This window comes from Haemorhous mexicanus, chromosome 6, assembly GCF_027477595.1.
Source record: "Haemorhous mexicanus isolate bHaeMex1 chromosome 6, bHaeMex1.pri, whole genome shotgun sequence".
Classification (NCBI taxonomy): Eukaryota; Metazoa; Chordata; class Aves; order Passeriformes; family Fringillidae; genus Haemorhous; species Haemorhous mexicanus.
The window spans coordinates 35,689,987-35,710,470 of record NC_082346.1 but is presented as its reverse complement, the minus strand read 5'-3'; the positions used below and the strand labels follow the sequence as shown (position 1 = coordinate 35,710,470).

The 20,484-nt window shown below is 35.1% G+C and overlaps 1 protein-coding gene across 4 annotated transcripts in view; it reads right to left on the bottom strand.

Annotated features, from left to right (window-relative positions):
• Positions 1-20,484, bottom strand: part of DPH6 (diphthamine biosynthesis 6) — a 220,624-nt gene that overhangs the window by 133,912 nt on the left and 66,228 nt on the right. For all 4 annotated transcript variants that reach the window (XM_059849820.1, XM_059849821.1, XM_059849819.1 and 1 more), the window contains 5 exons: positions 19,557-19,644; positions 11,751-11,904; positions 10,724-10,855; positions 6,759-6,888; positions 2,278-2,452 (listed from right to left, as the gene is read on the bottom strand). In XM_059849820.1, coding sequence (XP_059705803.1) covers positions 2,278-2,452; positions 6,759-6,888; positions 10,724-10,855; positions 11,751-11,904; positions 19,557-19,644 — 679 coding nt within the window. The remainder of the gene's footprint in view (positions 1-2,277; positions 2,453-6,758; positions 6,889-10,723; positions 10,856-11,750; positions 11,905-19,556; positions 19,645-20,484) is intronic.

Here is a 20,484-nt window from a genome sequence, read left to right as displayed (position 1 = left end):
AATTGCTGTCAAGGAAAAGATCAACAAACTCTACACATCTACAACATAAGGGTAATAAATATTTATTGTTTTAAGATCATCCGGCTTCTGTTCCTCAATCATAAAAGACTAATAAACATTTTGTCATCACAAAATTTGCATAAATTCAAATAATTTTTGTTAACTACAATTATTAAAACCTTACTTTTGTTCCTTCCTTATTTATTCTGGAAAATATATTCCATTTCTAAAATATATTGAATTGCTTACTTCTGCTGTTGAACTTAAGAGCTTAATACCTGTCCATACATAGCCTTAGGAAGTTTTAAAAACTCATTTAAAGAAGATTTTAATTTTGGAAAATTCATGTTTAAGAAGATAAAAAATCTGTATCTTCCATTAGTAAAATTTCAAATTCAAATACTTTGTTTATGCATTATACACTTCTCTATGATGTTTTCTTATGAAAAGTTTTGTAAATTATATCCTTTATATGCTATTTTAGACAGGAAAAATATTTAAACATTAAAAACATTTACTAAAATGGTTATTTGTTCTGGTATATTTGACATATACTGTATCAATTTCTGCAGAATGGAAATGTCACCAAAAGTCAGAAATTCTTTGCAAGACAAAACCAGAGTGTAAAATATTGATAGTCAGATGAAATTATAGTTGGCAGTAGGAAGGCAAAATCTGGCAAAGGAAAAATAAAAATATAGCTGCCATGTACACTACTAATTCCCCCTCTAGGTGTTTGCAGACTAGAGACAGAACACAGCTGTAAAGGACAAGTGAGTGATCCTGTAGCAGGGATACACCTATTCATTACTGTTACTTTACTCCTGTGGTAATTTTTAAAAGTAAAACTACTTATTTTACACTATAAGGGAAAATAATGTTGCTTAATTAAAATGTTCTCTGGGGGTAGAAAAAAAAATAAAGCAAAACAAAAACACCACTGAGAAATTCTCCTTAATGTTTGCATTGCTGACCAGTGTTACTGGTTACATTATATTTAAAAAGATATGAACTTTTCCTTGGGTATGCTGACTGTCCCATAGCACCAGAAAAATCTGTACCTGTTTATGGACAACTGCAACATGAGATTTTTAACTGAGTTACTGAAGTAATTTTCAATTGACACACTTTTCTGAATTTATTGATGGCAGTTCCAGGATATGGAGATCAGTTGCAATTTAAGAGATGTTTCTCCAAAAAACAAGGATACAAAGCTCATTAATTTTTATCTTTGAAGGATTATGATCATTAAAGTGTAAGTCTGAATGGAACAAAGTTTAATAAACGGAATTCCTGCTTTCTCAAGAAAAATGGATATAAAGAGATGATAAAACCCTATCCTCCTATAAGAACAAGATTCACACAGTAATAATCTAAAAACATATCTTCCTGAAAACAAAACAAATTCCACATGAGCTTCTGAAGCAAAATACTGTTCCTGAATTTTTCTATAAAATAGTATAAAGACAAAGTATAATTGCATAGCCATTATACTAGGTTTGCAGACTCAAAAATATTTCAGGCATTTTAAACAGATGTCAGAAAGTCTTGCTTAAATCATTCTGCAAAACACTGGACAATGTATTACACGAGAAGAGTATTGGTAAGATAGGCATGCATTTTTTGCAACAGAAAAGGTTAAGACAGTTGACAAATTATCAGAATGGTACTAGCCAGACAGAAAGTACTATATTAGGAGAATTTTTTTAATGCAAATTTTTGGTCCACTTTTCCGTGATAATTTACTGCCTCCTTTTCATTATTCCAAATAGTATGTAATATTCTGTTCATTTTGTTATAATTTTGAAAACTAGAACAGTTCTTCAACCTTGATGTTCTTTTAAATGGTTAAGCAGCACCACAAGCCTCAAAAAAGATTTAATTAAATAAGCATTTAAGGATTCACTCTACTTATAAAAAAGTTTGAGCTTTAACAAGGAAACGGAAATATCCTCAGCTGTTCCTAAATTCTGTTTATATTCTAGGCAGATTATAAAAGTATGACAGGTTTTTTTGTCTAATTATAATATACAACAGAAGTATGCTGTTCTTGAGATTCTCTGAAAAGAATAATTTAACCAGCTTTATTATCACAAAATGAAGAACTGATGAGAGGTAAGTTGTCTACAAGTTTTAAAAACATAAATTCAAAACACTCTTTTTTTTTACACGTTTTATTTTGCACTTTGAGAGAATGAAGAGAGATAATGTGACTTTATAACTGTATTCATTTCAGTGAAGGGCATATATTTCACATGAAGTAACAAAAACTCCTACCTTGATGGACTGACTGTAAGGTCCTATGCTGGCAGGTGCCCAGTGGGAAATGCTCTGTACATGCATGACCAGCTTTTCATCATGTACCACATCATCTGATGCCATGTCATACTTATGTGCCAGGCAGTCAATGCAAAACAGGACTCCATCAGGTAACAGTGTTTCCACACATACTCTGAAAACACAAGATAATTACTTTTTTTTAAACAGAAGTTTGAACCAACTTCCAACATTTATTTTCCACTTTTTTTTTAGTCTGGAAATTAAGTTATGAAATTTTGCCTGGATCATATAGCAAAAGTCAGAGTATTGCAATAACCTGCTAGCACTAACACTGTTATCTCCTCAAGGACACTGCTGGCTCACAGACAGCTTCTTGTCCACCAGGACTCCCAGGTCCTTCTTTGCAGAGCTGCTTCCCAGCACTTCAGTCTCCAGCCTGCAGTGCCTGGCAGGTGCATTCCTCCCCAGATGTAGGACCCTACATTTGACTTTGTTGGATTTCAGAAAGTTCTTCTCTGCCCATCTCTCCAAGCTGACAAGGTCCTTCTGCAGGGTTGCACAGCCCTCTGGGATATTGACCAGTCCTCCCAGATTGGTGTCACCAGTGAACTTGCTGGGGAGGGATCTGCACCTTCATCCAAGGCATTGAGGAATAAATTAAGCAATACTGGGACCAATATTGAACCTTGGGGCACACTATTAATGACACGTCTCCAACTAGACCCTGTGCCACTGATTATGACCCTCTGGGATCTGCATTCACGCAGTTCTCAATGCACCTCTCTGTCCACTCATCCAATCCCCACTTCCTGAGTTTGTCTAAAAGGCTGCCAAGAGACAGTGTCAAAGTTTTTTAAAAAGCAGTCACAGTTTATAGCTCCTTTACAACCTTCTCACAAGTTATTTGTAATACTAGCATATTTTTCTGCTATAGGTTAAGTTGCATGACAGATATATACATATGACAGGACTCAAAATCTACTTAAGCATTCATTTATAAAGTTCACCTCTATTTCCTCCAAGGAAGACTGAGTGCCTTGATGAACAGACAGACGTGTGTTGCATGTGGCCAGTTAAAAAGCAGGGGGGTTGAGATCTATGTGGGGAAATCAACATTTCAAAGCCCAAGAAATAATTATATTTGCAGTCCATGCACAGAAAAGTCATTTAGCTCCCAGCAGGAATCCAACAAAAAATTACTTGTTCTCTTTACATATCATGTAACAGCCTTATAAAATTCTTCCTATCTTGCTTATTTCTTTCAAGAAATCTATTTTTCTCCTCACCTACCACATGTAAATATAGTAGTTTTTCCTCATTACCAGCATGGTAAGCATGGATGAATGGATTTTCTGCTTGGGCTGGTAAATTTTCAAGACAATTTTGCAAATTTATTGCAGATCCACACCCGAGTCAGTGCTTCCAGCATACCGCTTCTGAGAACTTCCACAACCAGGCCTCTGTACATAATGCAATGATGCAACCATGCAAACTGCTGTATCATTTTTCTTCAGGACAAAATGCAACATAGACAAATATGCAACATAAACGCAGTACTGTGAAAAGGACCTGAGGACCCTGGTCTAAGGCAAGCTGAACATGAGTCAGCAGTGCCCTGGCAGCCAAGAGAGCCAAGCATGTCCTGGGGTGCATCAGGCACAGCATCACAGCCAGGCAAGGGAGGGGACTGTCCACTCTGCTCTGCTCTGCTCTGCTCTGCACTGGGGAGGCCTCACCTTGAGTGCTGGGGGCAGTTTTGGGTGCCACAGTAAGATACAGAGCATTAGAGAGCATCCAAAGGAGGGCAGGAAAGATGGTGAAGGGCCTTGATGGGCAGCCATATGAGGTGCAGCTGAGGTCACTTGGTCTGCTCAGCCTGGAGGAGATTCAGGGGAGAGCTCACTGCAGTTACAGCTTCCTCATGAGGAGAAGAGGAGGGTCAGGCATTGGTCTCTTCTATGCAGTGATAGTGACAGGACTGAGGGAATGGTATGAAGTTGTGTCAGGGAGGTTTAGGTTGGATATTAGGAAAAGGTTCTTCATCCAGAGGGTGGCTGGGCACTGGAGCAGGCTAGCCAGGGAAGTGGTCACAGCACCAACCAGACACAGCTCAAGAAGCATTTGGAAAATGCTCTCAGGCACAGCATGTGATTCTTAACGTCGTCTGCAGGATCATGAGCTAGACTTTGACAATCCTTGTGAGTCCCTTCCTACTCAGGATATTCTATGATGCTCTGAAAACTATTTGCTCCAAAAAAAAAAAATGAAAGTAAAAAGCCATTTTCCTGCAACTTTCTAATCTTTCTACCTTTTTATTTTATTGATGGAAGGCTATGTACCTGGCTATGCAAATGTGGAGGCCTAAAACATGCAGGCATAAGAAATGAAGGTTAAATTGTGACAAGTTGAGTACTATAAAGAAAACCTACAACATGTAGGAGTGGAGACTAATTTTGGGTAGTTTGCAGCTGGGATTAGATCCCTCCTCTGAAGGCACACACAGCCAACCCTCCCATTTCTCTCTGATTTAATAATCCTGGCATACAGTCAGCAGCTTGAAGAAGCTTCTCTCTGCTTGTTTTGGGTCTGACACACAGGCAGGGTAGTGGAATGTGATGATTATCTTAATAATGTCTTTGAACTATTTGTCTTGCTATACTTAAAATTCACAAGCCTCTACTACACTTCATATTCTGCCATAAGAGAATAAAATACAGGATTTTTCATTAGAAAACTGCTGAACAGTTGGTTTTAAAAATATGAAGAAGACAAGAGGTATGACCACACGGTTGACCCTGCTTTTAGTGCAGGATTAGACTAGATGACCTCCAGGGGTCCCTTGCAACCTGCATTAACCTATGATTCAAGTGAAATTTCTCAAGCTACATCAGTTCTGCATTCTCAGCATATTATCTCAGAAGCATAAGAAATTACTGTAAAAATTACAAATTACTGTGAAAAGAAATAAGCCATTTTGACAAAGACAATAAAAATATAAACAGAAAATTAGTTTTAACACACATCCTTAAAAAAAAAATAAAAATTCATGGGCTAGGTGTTTTTCTAATTTCCAATGGAAAACAAACCCACCACACCCAAATAACACAGAAATCACACAGTACACACCTAGACCATCAAGCTGTTTCATTATGTCAGATGCAGACTTGGATGCAACATAGAAGATTTTGTAGAACATATATTGAAAAAACTATGCTTTGTGTATCTATAAATTAAAGTGTTATTGTTCTTTTCATACTTGAATTCTTACTGAACATGGAAGTGCAGCTAAGCTATCCATCTAGTGTGATTATCTGAGGGAAACACAAGATGTTAAGAACAACCAGACTGGACAGAGTCAAAGATCCATCTAATCCAGTATTTGTCTTCAACCAGAGCCAAATGCATATAGGCAGGTGAAGAAAAGAAACAGACTTAATATAGTTTTAAAATAACTGTTAGTATCTCATTATGCAAATCCCAAGAAACTGCTCAGATAATAATTTTGTCAAAGGCTTTAGTATTTAACAAAATAAATAGAACAAAGTGAGTAACATTTGTCACAAAGACCTAGAAGGTTCCAGAACTCATCACTTTTAGGAAGACTTAATATTGGTAGTATGGCTCCAGTAATACTTTTGACACTTTCTCCTGTAACGCGCTCATAGACAAATTGTTGATGTATGGGCTGGATGAGCAGAGAGTGAGGTAGAGTGAAAACTGGCTGAACAGCCAGGCCCAGTGGGTGGGATTTGTAGCACAAAGTATCACAGGTGAACAATCAGGAGCCTACACGGGGTCCACTCCTGTTCAACATCTTCATTCATAACCGGCATGATGAGGCAGTGTATCCTTGGCAAGTTTCCATCCACACGGATGTTGACAGGATGAAGAAACAGGCACACAGGAACTTGATGAAGTTTGGCAGGGAGAAGCTGCAAGTCCTACACCTGAGGGTGGAACAAACCCAAGGTCCAGTATATTCTGTGGGCCCAGTGGCGCAAAAGCAGCATTACAGAGAAGGACTGGAGGTTCCTGATGGACACCAATTTGAACAACATGAGGCAACAACGTGCCCTTGTGACAAAGAGGTTTGATGATATCCTGGGTTGCATTCAGAGAAGCACTGCCAACAGGTCAAGGGATGCAAACAGAAAAGCAAAGCAAATAAAATCCCAGCAATACAAACAGTTGTCAGTTCAATCAAGTTGAAAAAGAACTAAGACTTGCAAACCATGTATTATCCTTCTGTAAGTCCATATGGGGGGGGCATTTGTAATCCTTATGGTATATATTAAAGCAGGAATTTCTAACCCTAGTGGTTTTGACATGAGCAGCTGTGATGTTAATACTCCAAAAGGCAGCAAAAGTCTTCTTCTGTGAGACACAAACATTTGGCAAAATGCTTCACAAATATGGCAACAATAATTCAGTCTATCACAGTGCATCATAAATATACTATAGCAGTAGTCTAATCCTACCTTACTGGTGGACACAAATCAAATTCTGTCACATAAACTGAGTTTATAACACTGAAATCTTTCATGCTCTTCATATACAGATGAACCAAAATAATATCCTTCAGCTTCAATCCCTTCGAAGTCAAATTAGCTGCAGGATAAAAAAAATAGCTGTTAAAGACAGAATATTGTAAATGTGTTTAGAAAGACTGCATAGGCATCCTGGTTTTGTTCAGCAAAACCAACTGGCAATAACTTAACTGTGGTCTAAATATAACCGAAGATTTTGAAATATACTACCTTTCCCCATTCAATACTCCTTTCTTTCATTACATTCTTTCTCATGTCAGTTTTCCAAATATGCAGAAGTAGACTATAAAACAAATTTTATCCACTCTGAGCGATGGTAAATTCTTGTTCCATGAAAACGCACCATGTATTCATGCATGTAGATATGTTACAGCCTTAATTACTTGTATCCATTAGTCTGATTGTCTTGGGGGCTTGGGGTGGGGTGTTCATTCTGTGACAGCTAGTAATCTACAAAGGACTTTGAATCACAAAAATACAGAACTGGAAGGGACAATAGCCATCTTCAAGAAAAAGATCAAATATTTATATGCCATTCCAGAACGACGCTTATCTAAGCTGTTTTAAAAAATGCTCACTTCAATAATAATCTCTGCATAAACAAAGAATTATAAATTGCAAGCCAGACAATGGGAAACAGAAGTGGCCACAGGAGAAATGAAGAAAAGATGAGAGCAGAGGAAAGCTCAAGCAGACAGTTAAAGAAGAGATACTGAGAAGTCAAGATCATCTGAATGTGTATGCATAGAATGCTCCAGACACAGTGCTCAGAGAGAATGTATTACTCTCATATAGTCAATCATATAACCAGATATGTCATCAGCCCTGCAATGTCCCTTTTGTAGCTCATGAGCAATAGAAACTAAATGAAGACAAAACCTTCTCTGAATACAGAACATATATAAGAGAGTACTCTGTGACCTAATTTAAATAAGCCATGTAAAGTTGTTCTCAGTGTAATTTTGGGCATCTCGCCCTTTAATGCTACAGTGTGCACATGTATATATACTTATATATTTGGTTTTAAGTTGAGAAGTACAAGGGTATAAAGTCGATCTCTGAAGGTTGTCACCTTAGTGAGAAACAGTTTTTGTATTAATTTTTTCAGTGCTTTTAAAGACATTTCAGGATTTTGCACACTTTCATTAAGATTAATTAGGTCACACCAATACAGAATTTTGCTCTAAATGTTTCAGTTTTACTTAGTCATACTGTCAATAATAAAGGCAATCTGAAGAGGGGAATTCTCACACAGAAAAGAAAGTGTGCACAAGTGATATAAGAGGCTACATAGCAACTAAAATGTCCTAGAACTCCTATGAAATCACAATACAGCTCCAGAAATATCACCTGATAAATTAGCATACAATGGCAATTCTGTATGGAAATAGAAACATATTTGAATGCTAAGTGATAGCAATCACTAGGTCAGTATTAGCTGTTACATCATCAGTTAAGGAGAAAACAAGGACAATTTTTGAATTTCCAGCCAGCACTTTAGTCAAGTAGAAAGGTCTGCAGTTAAAAGCTCTGCAGCATTACATGAAATACTGGAGGGGGGAAAAAGCCCTCAATCAACAAATACATACCTCTGCACACACAAACACCCCACTCTAAATTTAAAATATATGAGCCAACAAACTAACTCTAATTTGTGGACACAGAGCAAGCTGAAGGGAGTGATTTGGGTAAATTCATAATTCCTACTTTTACTTTAAAAATATCTCCTAAGTAAAAGTAATATCCCTTTTCCTCCTGCATTAATTAGAAGAATGGTGGGAAATAACTTTTCCCCAGCTTATAATCAAAATAAAATTGTTTCCCAAAACACTTTCTCTAGTAGAAAGGCATACAGGATGAACTCTTTGGCTCTTCACAACAACCTTTGTTTTTCAGGGACAGGACCTGAAAAGGTTTCCCTGAATTCCCATTGCATCTGTCCTGGATACACAGAGAAACCTTACAGACTTTCTGTTGAATTTCAAGCCATTCATGGTTTCTAATAATTTATAGAATCTGATCAGGTGAGACTCACTCTTACTTAAGCAGAACTGCCCCAAAATTTACATTAACTGAAGTACAGCTTTTTGATTGTTTTTGGTTGGTTGGTGGGTTTTTTGTTTTGTTGGGGTCTTTTTGTTTGTTTTTTTATTAAGGGGTTATCCAGAATCCTTAGCTGAGAGCCACAAAATACAGCATCCCAGCTGTCCACAGGAAGCAGCATTTAAGAACTTTAGCCTGTTTTAACATAATAAAAATCCACAGTTTCCTTCAGCTTATGAAACTTTGCCATAGTACAACTACACCAGAGCCGCTTTATATTATATATAGCAAAGCAATCTTTGTCATCTTCCAACCATATGTAAAAAAAAAAAGTTTAACATGAGAGTTTAAGAAAACAAATGTATAAACAGCAATACACTGCATTCCTTCCCATTCTTGGCTTCACAGAATTCCATCCATTCTTCAGAATGTTTCATAGTGTCTAGTAAGAAATTTCCATTTCCAAATCTTTTTGTCAGCACACATTCACTTTAGAGGTGGTTACATCAGTTAGTCCAGCAAAAAATTTAAAAGTACTGTGCTTATTCCATTCTCACTACAGTGAAGCTGAACTGCTGTACAGATTCAAAATACATGTTCAGAAAAAGCCTTGTGCACATTTGCAGATTAAGTTCTCAGAAACAAATTGTTTTGTTTGTCATGACAGAACCATAACTCATTGAGTTTCCACACCCACTTCCAAAAGGAGAACAACTAAAAGAAATGTGAGAACTGAAATTTTCTGCAAAGGATCAGAAAACTACTTTTTTTCCTTACCATCACATAGGTAATGCAAGTAATCTGCTGAAAGCAACTGGCTACTGCACTAGTCAGACGTAACGTTTTTTGCAGATGCTAAGGCAAAATTACATCATGTTTGTACAAGCTAATTTCCATTAAAATATAATGAGAAAAAAAAAAAAGACTGCAAAACCCTCTTGCTTCACTTTATAGATGATATGCAGATTTATACTAAAATCTATTGTCTTTTTCTGTAAAAGTCTGATCATTTCCACCTTGGTGATTTCCAAACAATCAAAAACTAGCTTAATGACCTTTTACCAAGTATAACTTTGCTTCTGAAAAATAATTTTAGGGTTTCTTTACCATCCTATATTCAATCATGAATACTCAGCTGGACATGCAAAAATATAAGATATGTTAGGACAATATCTCTTGCAAATTCATAAACAAGAATATGAGTTTACCCATCTAGATACTAAAAATTATTTCCATTTTTGTGAATGAAAAGAAGCCTGTACAAACAGAGTTTCTTAAACTTTAGAATGAAAAAATACAAAACAAAAATACGAACATTTTATGTCAGGAAAAACCAACAACATTATATGTCAGAATCTTGTAAGGAACCTGGATTTCATGATTCCCAAGACAGCAATTTTGCCTTTACATTAGGAATATAAATGAGATTTACTGCTATTGACCTAATCCTAGATGCCAAAATGTATATCAGCTTTCTAGAAAACTTAATTAAAAATTATGGAAGCTACAAATGTGCTCTAGTAAGTAGTCAGCATCTATAGCACACATACATACACACACTATATATTTCAAGAATGCTATAAAGTGAGCAAGTACTGTGTAAATAGAGTTTTTACAGTGATATGAACACTCTGGCTTTCCTGGGCCTTCAAAGTCAGTCAAATTATGATGTGTTAAATATTAAAGCTGGCAGTCTTGATATTAAAGGTTCTAATCAAATGCAAAATGAGATGGCATGGCAACAAATACAACCTATGAAGCTATAAAACCACATGAAAATACAGATTCTTCCTTAAGATCATATTAAAAACACAATCAGTGACAGCAGATAATGTATTAACTGAATAAAGCACCTCTGAGAGAAGAAAATGCTTCTCGTGCTGCATCTTGAGTATTTTTATCCTTTGATGGAAGGAAGTGGGCAGTGATACCTGAAAACCACTGGTAACCACTCAGGGATTTTCCTGAATTTTGAAGTGTCTTAGCTATGGGAAATGAAGAAAAGAACTATGATTATAACAATGAAAGGTTTCAGATTAAACAAGGATACATTTTAAATTGTTTAAAAAAGAACTTCACAGAACAGAAACCAACAAACTGCAAAAACATCTTCAAAAATATTTACAAGCAGATATAAAAGTATGGATTCCAGGAGCAAAGCTCTCAAATCCTTCTCCAACACTGCCTTCACAAAATATGCATGCAAGTAGCACATTAGCTGAGAACTTCAGTACTTTTTCTCCTCCTTTCCATTTTTGCTGATCTTTTACAATTTCTCGACCTGTCGGGTTACAGACTTGGCACAAGATGCGACACTGAAAAGCTAAGATTTTCAAAAGTATTCAAGTGGCATAAAAACAGATTTTCAAACTTGTATGCCAAATTTTACTGGAAGTTAGGTGCTTAACCTGGTTCTGACGATCTTTGCAAATGCAAAGGATGTTTAGAAATTTTTAAAGCCCACCAGGCACTTCTCCATATTCAAGAAATACCAAAGACCTAAATAATATTCAATACCCAAACACTGTTAACTGTGAAACTTAATTTTCAGGAAGTTTACCCATCTATGCATGTAGTGTAACAGAAATGTTGGGGTATTTCCAGAAGGAGGAAAAGGAAGGGAAGAGGGAGAGAAAGAAAGAAAAAATAACATGTTATGCTCCTGTAAACTAATTTGAAATGCTTCATTACCATAGGTCTATTGATTATTATCAGAAAAATGCATTCTAGTAGGATCTCTCTTTTCAGACTAATTACTACAGGTCGAGCACATTTTTTTCAGGAGTGTTTGTACAGTAATTAAGATATTTCACCTGCATGAAACAGTCAATCTTTTTATCTCTCTCTTTTTTTTTTTTTTTTAAACTGCGCAACACTCACTGAAATATGAAGACTTATGTTTCAAAGTCTTCCAGATGACTGGAATATTTTTCGGTGGTTCATACTCTTCTGATGAAGGAAAAGTATCATCATCCATACAGCTCATCTCACAAGAACAGCTACTGACCGCAAAAGTACACAAGGATTCTTCCTGCTTGAGACAAACATTATAAAATAAGCAAGTAAACACCATGCCAAGCAGTATGAAATCAGCACATTCTATCATTCAAATACATGTTTAAGTTACAAAAAATACTATAGTTCAACAGATACATATCTCAGAACAATTCTCAATAGCATTAGGATTTCCCATTAGATTGCAGAACTGGCAAGACATAATGTACTCCTGTTGATATACCAAATGGAAGAAGAAGACAGACTTAGTAACTGAGGACAGCAGATATGAAAACTGATGAGGCCCAAGAATAAAGACAGAAAGAATACTATTATGAAGAAATGATATCCCACAATTATATAGAAAACAACTATGTTTTCACGCAAATAGTAGAAACTAAGTGAACAAAGGAACAAAAGCACAAAAGTAATAATTTTATATTTAACATTGTATTAATTACTTGAAATGGAGCAAAAGACTAACAAGAAAGTTTTAAAATTTTTGGAACAATGAATGAAGGCAGTTATGTGTTAAAAAAAAAATCTATTATCTCACAAAGACTATCCTTTCTATCAAACGCTTTGATATGAGTTGAGATAACAGAAAAATGCATTTCCCAAGATCTATACATTGAAGTAATTTCTTGACAAGGAAGGAAAATCATTCTTCCCAAATGCTTTCTCAGGACCAGGAAGAGAAAACTATCCACTGCACTTTTAAAGCAAAATACACAGGCAGAATGCTTGCTAACCAGTCTTTAACAGTTCAGTGTTCATTACATTTTCAACATGCCACATAATTACAGCACACATTTTTCTGTTGGCTTTTTAACTTTAGAGCAATCAGAACCCTTACTCTCTCCCATCTGATTTTTCCGATCAGCCTAATCTGAAGAGCACATTGACTTTTGGACCACTAGCTTGGCTAATATCACTTGTCTATCTAAAAGCAGTATGAATTATGACAGACTTTACCTAGAAACCCTAATCAAACACCACTGCATGCTGTAATGCCAGATTCTATGAATTTAATTTCTTCCCAAAGATCTCAAATTTCATGTAGTGTCTAAACTATGCATTTTACTGCCGGCTTCTTAAATACTAAATTCACAAAAATTATAATAAATCCAGAGAAGGCAAGATAAAAAGTTGACAAAACATAAAACCTTTGACAGTCCTTAATAGTGATTAGAAACTTCTGAATATTCCTTCAGCTGATAAATTCATATTCCATGCAAAATGTCATTAAAATAATACTAAAATTATGTAGTGAAGTAATTTTTATTGTATTTAATTTAATTTTTTTTCCTGTGGAAAATAAAACCTATCTTATTGCAACATGTAATTTTTCTCTTCATTTTAATCACAAAAAAAGTCAGGAAAATAAAGGCATAAAACTATAGTATGCATGAGAACTCTGTGATAACACAACTCTTATGTCAACATTTGACTTCACTGAAGTGAAAAAGGATCCAGTTAAGTTAAAGGAGTGCATTTGGAAATTTTAAGAAAAGGCTGAATTACAAGAAGATCATTATCTGGGAGAGGAAACTCAGTTCTGCTGACTCTGAAAGAGGTCATAGGTAGTTTTATAAGCACTGTAAACACTAAGTCTATTATCTAAGAGGAGCTGATGTCCTTTGATTGGACTTCATTTTATTCATTCCTCCAAGAAAGACTTGAAAGTCAAGGCAATAATCTACTTTACTTGAATCAATTGTACCTCAGAGGTTAAAAGAAGTCAAGAAGATGTAACATAATAGCCCAGACAAAAACTGCAATTTAGCACAAACATGACACGCATTCCAACATTACAACAGACAAGAATCCAGCAGCATCTGTACCATTTCCCACTCATTGAATTACACCTTTGACTACTGCCATCAGTGGGTGCATCTTGCCATTACCCAGAGGGATGCCTGATTGCTCCTAAGTCTTCAGGTATAACTTAAAAAAATAAAGAAGCAGGAACACAAATCTGTAATTGAAAAAGATCTTAAGATGGTTTAAGCTACAAGAACCATGGAAATTAAATTATTTCAAGAGTTTCTTATTTTTTTATCTACAAGATAGCACTTCATGGAAATATATAGACTGTATAGCAGCATCACATGCTATAAGTGCTGCCACTTGTTTCTTGCAAATTGTTGTTTTAATAAATAAATTATTTTCACTGAGTAATTTGTAGCATCCACCATGAATTATTTTCGCTGAGTAATTCGTAGCATCCACCAGTTTTTTACTCACTTTTATTAAGCTTTATATAATAACCTTTGAAGAGATCTACAGATACAAATATTTTTGGAGGCTGCTGTTAAAGATCTGTAACTTTTCTCCATTCCCTGACCTGAAGGACCAAATTTATATGTTCTGCAAGTGAACATGAAAAGAACATCTATTCCATTTTCATGCCACCAGTTAAAATGCTTTCATCTACATTTCTAAACATGACTTCTGCAAGATGTGCTTCATGAAAAAAATCATGGGTATGGAGTGAGCCTCAAAGACTCTATCACAACCGGTTTGGTATAATGTAGAGAACTCCCCCGTAGCTTTGCAATTTGTTATTGTTACAAATATCCCAAATTGATGCAATGTGAAATTTTCATGTCATCTACAGTCACCTTTTTCATAAGAAACTCTATATCTTACAAATAATTTAACTTCTATCAATATTTTGTCATAGAGATAAATAAAATTATACATCTGCGTTTCCACACATACATAAAAACCTGGTCAGTTAAAAATTTTTTGGAAATTATTGTGAAATATCAGAAATCTCTTATAAGATGAGAAGTCTTTAAAAAATTAGGGATGTCTGTTGATCTCAATGCCTATGATATATCACAATGACTCATTCAAGGCTCCAAAAAATATTGGTAATCAATCACTTCTCACAGCAGCATAGGTGAAGGCTACAGCAGAAGTATTAGGTGTGGAACCTGGAACCAGAGGAACAACAGGCTCAATGCCAGCCTAAACAGAGCTGCCATACTCTGTTTAGTAGCTATATTTAAATCCATACTAATGTTGGTCTTCCATTCCTCTCAACGGAGGAAGTAATCTAAGAAGCTGAAACTTATAGACTGCCACAAACAGAGTAACTTTCCCTGAATAATATTCTCATCACTTTAAAAAGAAAAAATCAAGCTTGCTATAATGACATTTTAATTAAATCTTACAGAACCTATTTTATCGCATAACATTTTCATGTTACTTCACAGAAGCAATATATTTTCCCATTTGTTACACAGTTTCTCCCACACCCACTGTACATTGTGATACCAACCTAATTTTGGATCAGAGCCTGCATGCATGCATACACTTAACTATATTCACATAACTCATGTCACTGATGCAAGTGTGCTCAGAATGAAGTTAAGCAAATGCACAAGTGTTCCAAGATCCAAATTCTCCTGTTGAAAAAGCCTTGGAGCTAGGACTTTGACTGATATAGCTGAAATTCCATGCAGTGGTCTTTTATCAAAACAACAGATTGTCTTTTTAAAAAGCTTACATTCTCTGCTACAGAAACTGGTATAAAAACCTATCACAACACAATTCTAAAACTGATAACTCTCCCACTGAGCAGCAATGAGAATAGAGTAGAGCAGAGAGCTCAGAAGACAAAAGATTATGATAATCTCTTTATTCTTTGTGATGTACCTTGATAACAGAAACTCTTGAAATAAATATAATGAGAGAGATCACATGCATCTTGCATTATTTTGAGTACAATATACAGAGTCCTAGGAAAGAATGTCCTTTACATGAAAATACTTTCAAATAAAGTATCTTCACTATGAAAAGACTGCTAAAAATTATCTTTCCTCAGAGAACTGGACTGAATATGCAAGCAAATAAAGTAGAAAAGAAAATCCTATATTTATTATCTTAGTGTTTGAAATAAATCAGAGCACAAAAAAAGTTTTGTGGTATTTGCTATCAAGTTTTGAAAACAAAACTACAAGGGTTATCTATATTCTTATGATGTGGAAGGGAAACTAAAGGTTGCCTAGGAGAAGTATTGTTCAATGATGACAAAGTATTCAAAAAATGCCATCAACAGAACATGTTTTGAAACTTGAAACTCCTTCCTATTTTCCCTGACATCTCTGACAAAGTCTAATTTTACAGCTAAAGTTCTAAATGTAGATTAACTAAAATAATTAATGAGGAACTGGACAGAAAAAGGTTACAATGTTAAATCATATATAACCTGTAGGATTGCATGCCTTTAGTACACATGGCATGCAAATATCTTCTGTAAACCTTTTCTAAATTTACAAGTGTACAAGTTACAGAACTCTACAAGTGTTTTAAAAATCTTCTCCAAAATGACCTGTACAATAGATCTCCTGACATTCAACAGGGGAAAACTGCTTGCACTTCTGACATGTGTCCCAGCTACAAGGTCAAGATCTTTTACAAACAGGAAAACACAATATCAGTTTATGATAGGTAATATAATGCAATGGTCCATTATAAGAAAAAGCAGCAGCAGGCATGATTCCTGCATTTCTTATAGGAAAACAGACTCCTTTCTTCTGCAAAGTGTTGAAAGAAAATTACATGATTCCCTCTAATTCTGGCCTATTCAGACTTAAGGGCCTGCAGTTTCCCATGTTGTATTGTTTGATATGTGTGTGCTCCTACTCACTGGACCTCAGAAACAAAGTATTCATTACTAAATGTGGGAAAGAGCAAATGTGAAAGCATGAACAACAGCTAGTATGTTCACTACTGTCATCAGAAGTATGTTCCCAACAGCAGAAGCTCCAACAGGTTTAATTTCTGTTTCTGATCTTTACAAACCAAACACAAAAAAGTAAAAGAAATAAGGAAAAAGTAAAAGCAAGTTCATCATGCTGACAAACTAAAAAAAAAAAAAATTCACATTTTTATTTTTCCTAATGGAAAACACTCAGAATTTAATTTTTATTGAGCAGAAGGCCAATACACCCAATTGAAAGATTCTACAATATGCTTCAGAAATTGCCTCCCACAAAAATAACCATTCTACATTTTAAGTGTATGAAGTGACTATCTTGGCAAAGTAAAATATTGATTAAACTAGGTATCTATATTATAGTGGTGACCTTTTCACCCTGAAGTAAAAGAGGCATTCCCAAATTTGAAGCATTAGTGTTTTATTACCATTCTTTTTTATTCTTAATGGCTTTTTTGTAAAACGCCTACAAAAAAAAATTGTTTACCATATTCTTAATATTTTAATAACAAAATATAGTATTTATCTCTTTAGCCTTTTCTATATCACTATTTATGAAAGAAAAGTGGGTGTGTTTAAAAAAAGCTTCAATTATTATGCAAAAAACATCTTGAAGTTGTACAGAAATATATTAAACCAGAACAGTGAGTACAATGTTATGTTCCCCTAGGCACAAGAGCTCATTTTGCTGCCAGAAACAATCTAAAGGAAATTTCTAGGCAGGCTTTGTAGTCAAACATGAAGAGATTTAGCTAAAGAAAATGCATTATAGAGGAGGAAAGACAGCAGAGACCAAGGTGCACTAGCTATAACTGCAAAATTATTTTAAAAGTAAATTCAAGGAATGTAAAATTAAGACCTGTGGCAAACAGCAAAGACAAAATTAATATACAATTCAGTTAAAAATATGTTTATCTCACAGCAGAAATGATAACAAAACTGATGTCATAATACTTATTAGAATTACAGTTCACTTTGGAGTCTATTAATATTTTTTTCAAAGTGCTTACAAAAGTGGCTACTTTTACACATTGTTCATAATGGTGTATTATTTTTCCCAATTTTCAATAATCCCTTGAAAAACTTTAACTAAAATTAGTTTGCCTTCTGAAGCAGTTTTTTCCTGCAGTACTTTATTATGATGAGATTGGCTGTTAAGTGCTGAATTCTAACTGATACTTAAATTTTTCCACAGGCTTATAAGCACCAAATAGTGAGCAAAAGTACAATACTACAGGCATATCAATCTTGAAGGCATGCCTTTATTATTATGCAGTTAAATGATGCTAACAGTTATGGTCTGAAAGACTGACTGGTTCTCCATATTTATTACTTCTCAAAAACTTTGCTTATTTTACCATGACATAAAATAATCTATAGCCAAAAGAAATTAATGCTTTTGCAAAAAACAGACTATTTTCCTTTCAAATATACATTAGTTTATGTACCAAAATTTAGGGCAAGCTGCTGCAAACCTTGCAAAGTGTGACAGGTTTTTCTACAATGAATTGGAAATACGATTTACTACAACGCTGCCTGAAACTGTGAGGCTGGAACCAAATCTAAAACATCTGTGTAAGAAGGGAAAAGAGTTACTGAACAGATAAAAGTAAAATCTTGATTCTTATATCAAATTTTATGCATTTTAATACAATTTTTCCTCTGATTTATGTAAAGCTTTGTGGTTTTCATTTTTCCTAGCCTGTCACATTGTAGTGATGTATGGTACATTTTAGCATTGAGTTTGCCATGAGCAATAAAGTCAGTGCCCCCAAAGAAATATCAATATATTATCAGTCTTCCCCACCATGCCACATTCCCAAATTTTCTTTTATTCAGCCTATTTGGTTTTGTTTCACACTGTTGATATCCTTTTCACAGTCGCCCACACAAATATTTAATGTTTTATTTTTGAAAGAAACCCAAAACTAGAAATTGACAGGATGAAATACAATTTACTTTCCAAGGCAAAATGAGGCCATCATGGAAGAAAAACACTGAGGTATTTTATCTGTTTGGAACAATAAAATTAAAAAAAAAAAAAAAAAAGGAGAGGGAAGAGGGGAAGGCATGAACTATTGAAAGACATGCAGGAAATGTTACTTAAGAGACATGAAATCTGAAATACCATTAGAATAATGTTCTGTAACAATTTCTGCACTTCTATCATCAAAGTGCAGAAAGACATAAGAAGAGCAATAAAAACAACAACAGAAGAAAGATCATGATGCACTCTCTTCAACAAAATACAAATACTTTTAGGGGCTTGGGAAGGAAAAAAATAATTTTAACTATAAAATAATAAAATAAAAAAAGAAAAGTGATAACAAATATTGTCTGTTTTAACCTTAGTTCTGCTCATATGAAAGTCTGCAACATTTAAACCACTGGAGTTCCTATTCCTGTTCTGCTCTTTCTACAGATTCATAAATTAGTAGAATTAATTCCAATGAACTAATAATGATTCCTTTAAAATTTTTGACCAAGATAATCTCCTCATGATTAGAAGTCATTCATCAGTCATTCGTATTTTTCATATGGGAAAAAACCAAAACCCAGAACATTCAAAACTCAAGCACTTCCAGGTTAGCAAGTTTTTAAATCATCTACTTTACAACAGAAACATCAAAAGAGATCCACCACCCAACAAATCAATAGTCTTCATACAGTTTCCTAATACAGTGCAGGTCTTCCACCAAGGTTGCACACACTCTTCACTGAACCACACTGACTGAGCACCTTGAGGTTTCAAGATGAAAAAGGCCACACAAATGTACTACCTCCATTCATTCACTTGACACAAGTGTGTTTGATCATTCCTAGGGCAAGTTCTGGGTATGTAAATTGTTATTTGAATGTAACACCTACATGAGAATGTGACGGTTCACTCCCAACTGTGACAAAACACAACTAGAAAGCATGCACATAGCTTTAAAGGAAAAGAACATTTGCAGCCTACTTGCCTTATTCTCCAGGTGTAGTTTTGAAAAATGAAGGTAGGCCACAGGTGCAAATGCATCAGCCGAATGCACGACCACCTTGGCTGAATCTCTGAAATACAAAATTTTTATCATTAAATAGTATAGTACATGTATTAGACCCTATATCAAATAGGATTTATAAATAGAGACAACACTTAGTCACTGTATAAAACAAAATCTAAAGTAACTCATTGAAAATCCATTTATTTCTTATCAATGTTTTCATATAAATTAAGACAAAGTAGTTTGTTATATAAAATCATATTGTTGAACAATATATTACCTTCAAGAATTTTCAATTTTCATAAGGAATAAACCATACTTCTTGTGTGAGCTGGCACAGGAAATGCAGCAACAACCATAAAACCACAGACGAAATGCAGAGTAAGCTTGTTTTTGTTATCTCGCCACCTGGGGCCCCTGAAGCAGTGTTCAGGCAGGGGCACAAAAGAAGGGACACAGGCACTGCAGAGACTTGGTCCATGCTAGAGCATCACCAAACCTGTGGGTCTTGCCTGCACTGCACAGGTGCAATATCCCACTGTGCTTTGATCTTTCCCACAGCCAGGCAGCAATCTCAAGTGTGTTCAATAGGGCCCCATAGTCTATCACAGGCCTGTGTTATCTAAACACAGATGCTCTACTCATCCAACACATGAGGCCAAAAACAATTACTATGATACATGTGTTTTTGACACCCCAGCTGCAAGTCACTTGAGAGTATTTACAACCCTCCTTGCCAATCTTCCACTTTTTTCCCACACTTCCAGACCAATATTAAGAGAATTAGCTGTAGTCTATGAAAGTATAAACCACACTGTGTTTTAGATTCCAGAGACTAATATATAAAGCAGTCTTTAAATTTCATCAACAGGAAATTTTTCAAAAGTCCATTGTTTTGTTAATGCTC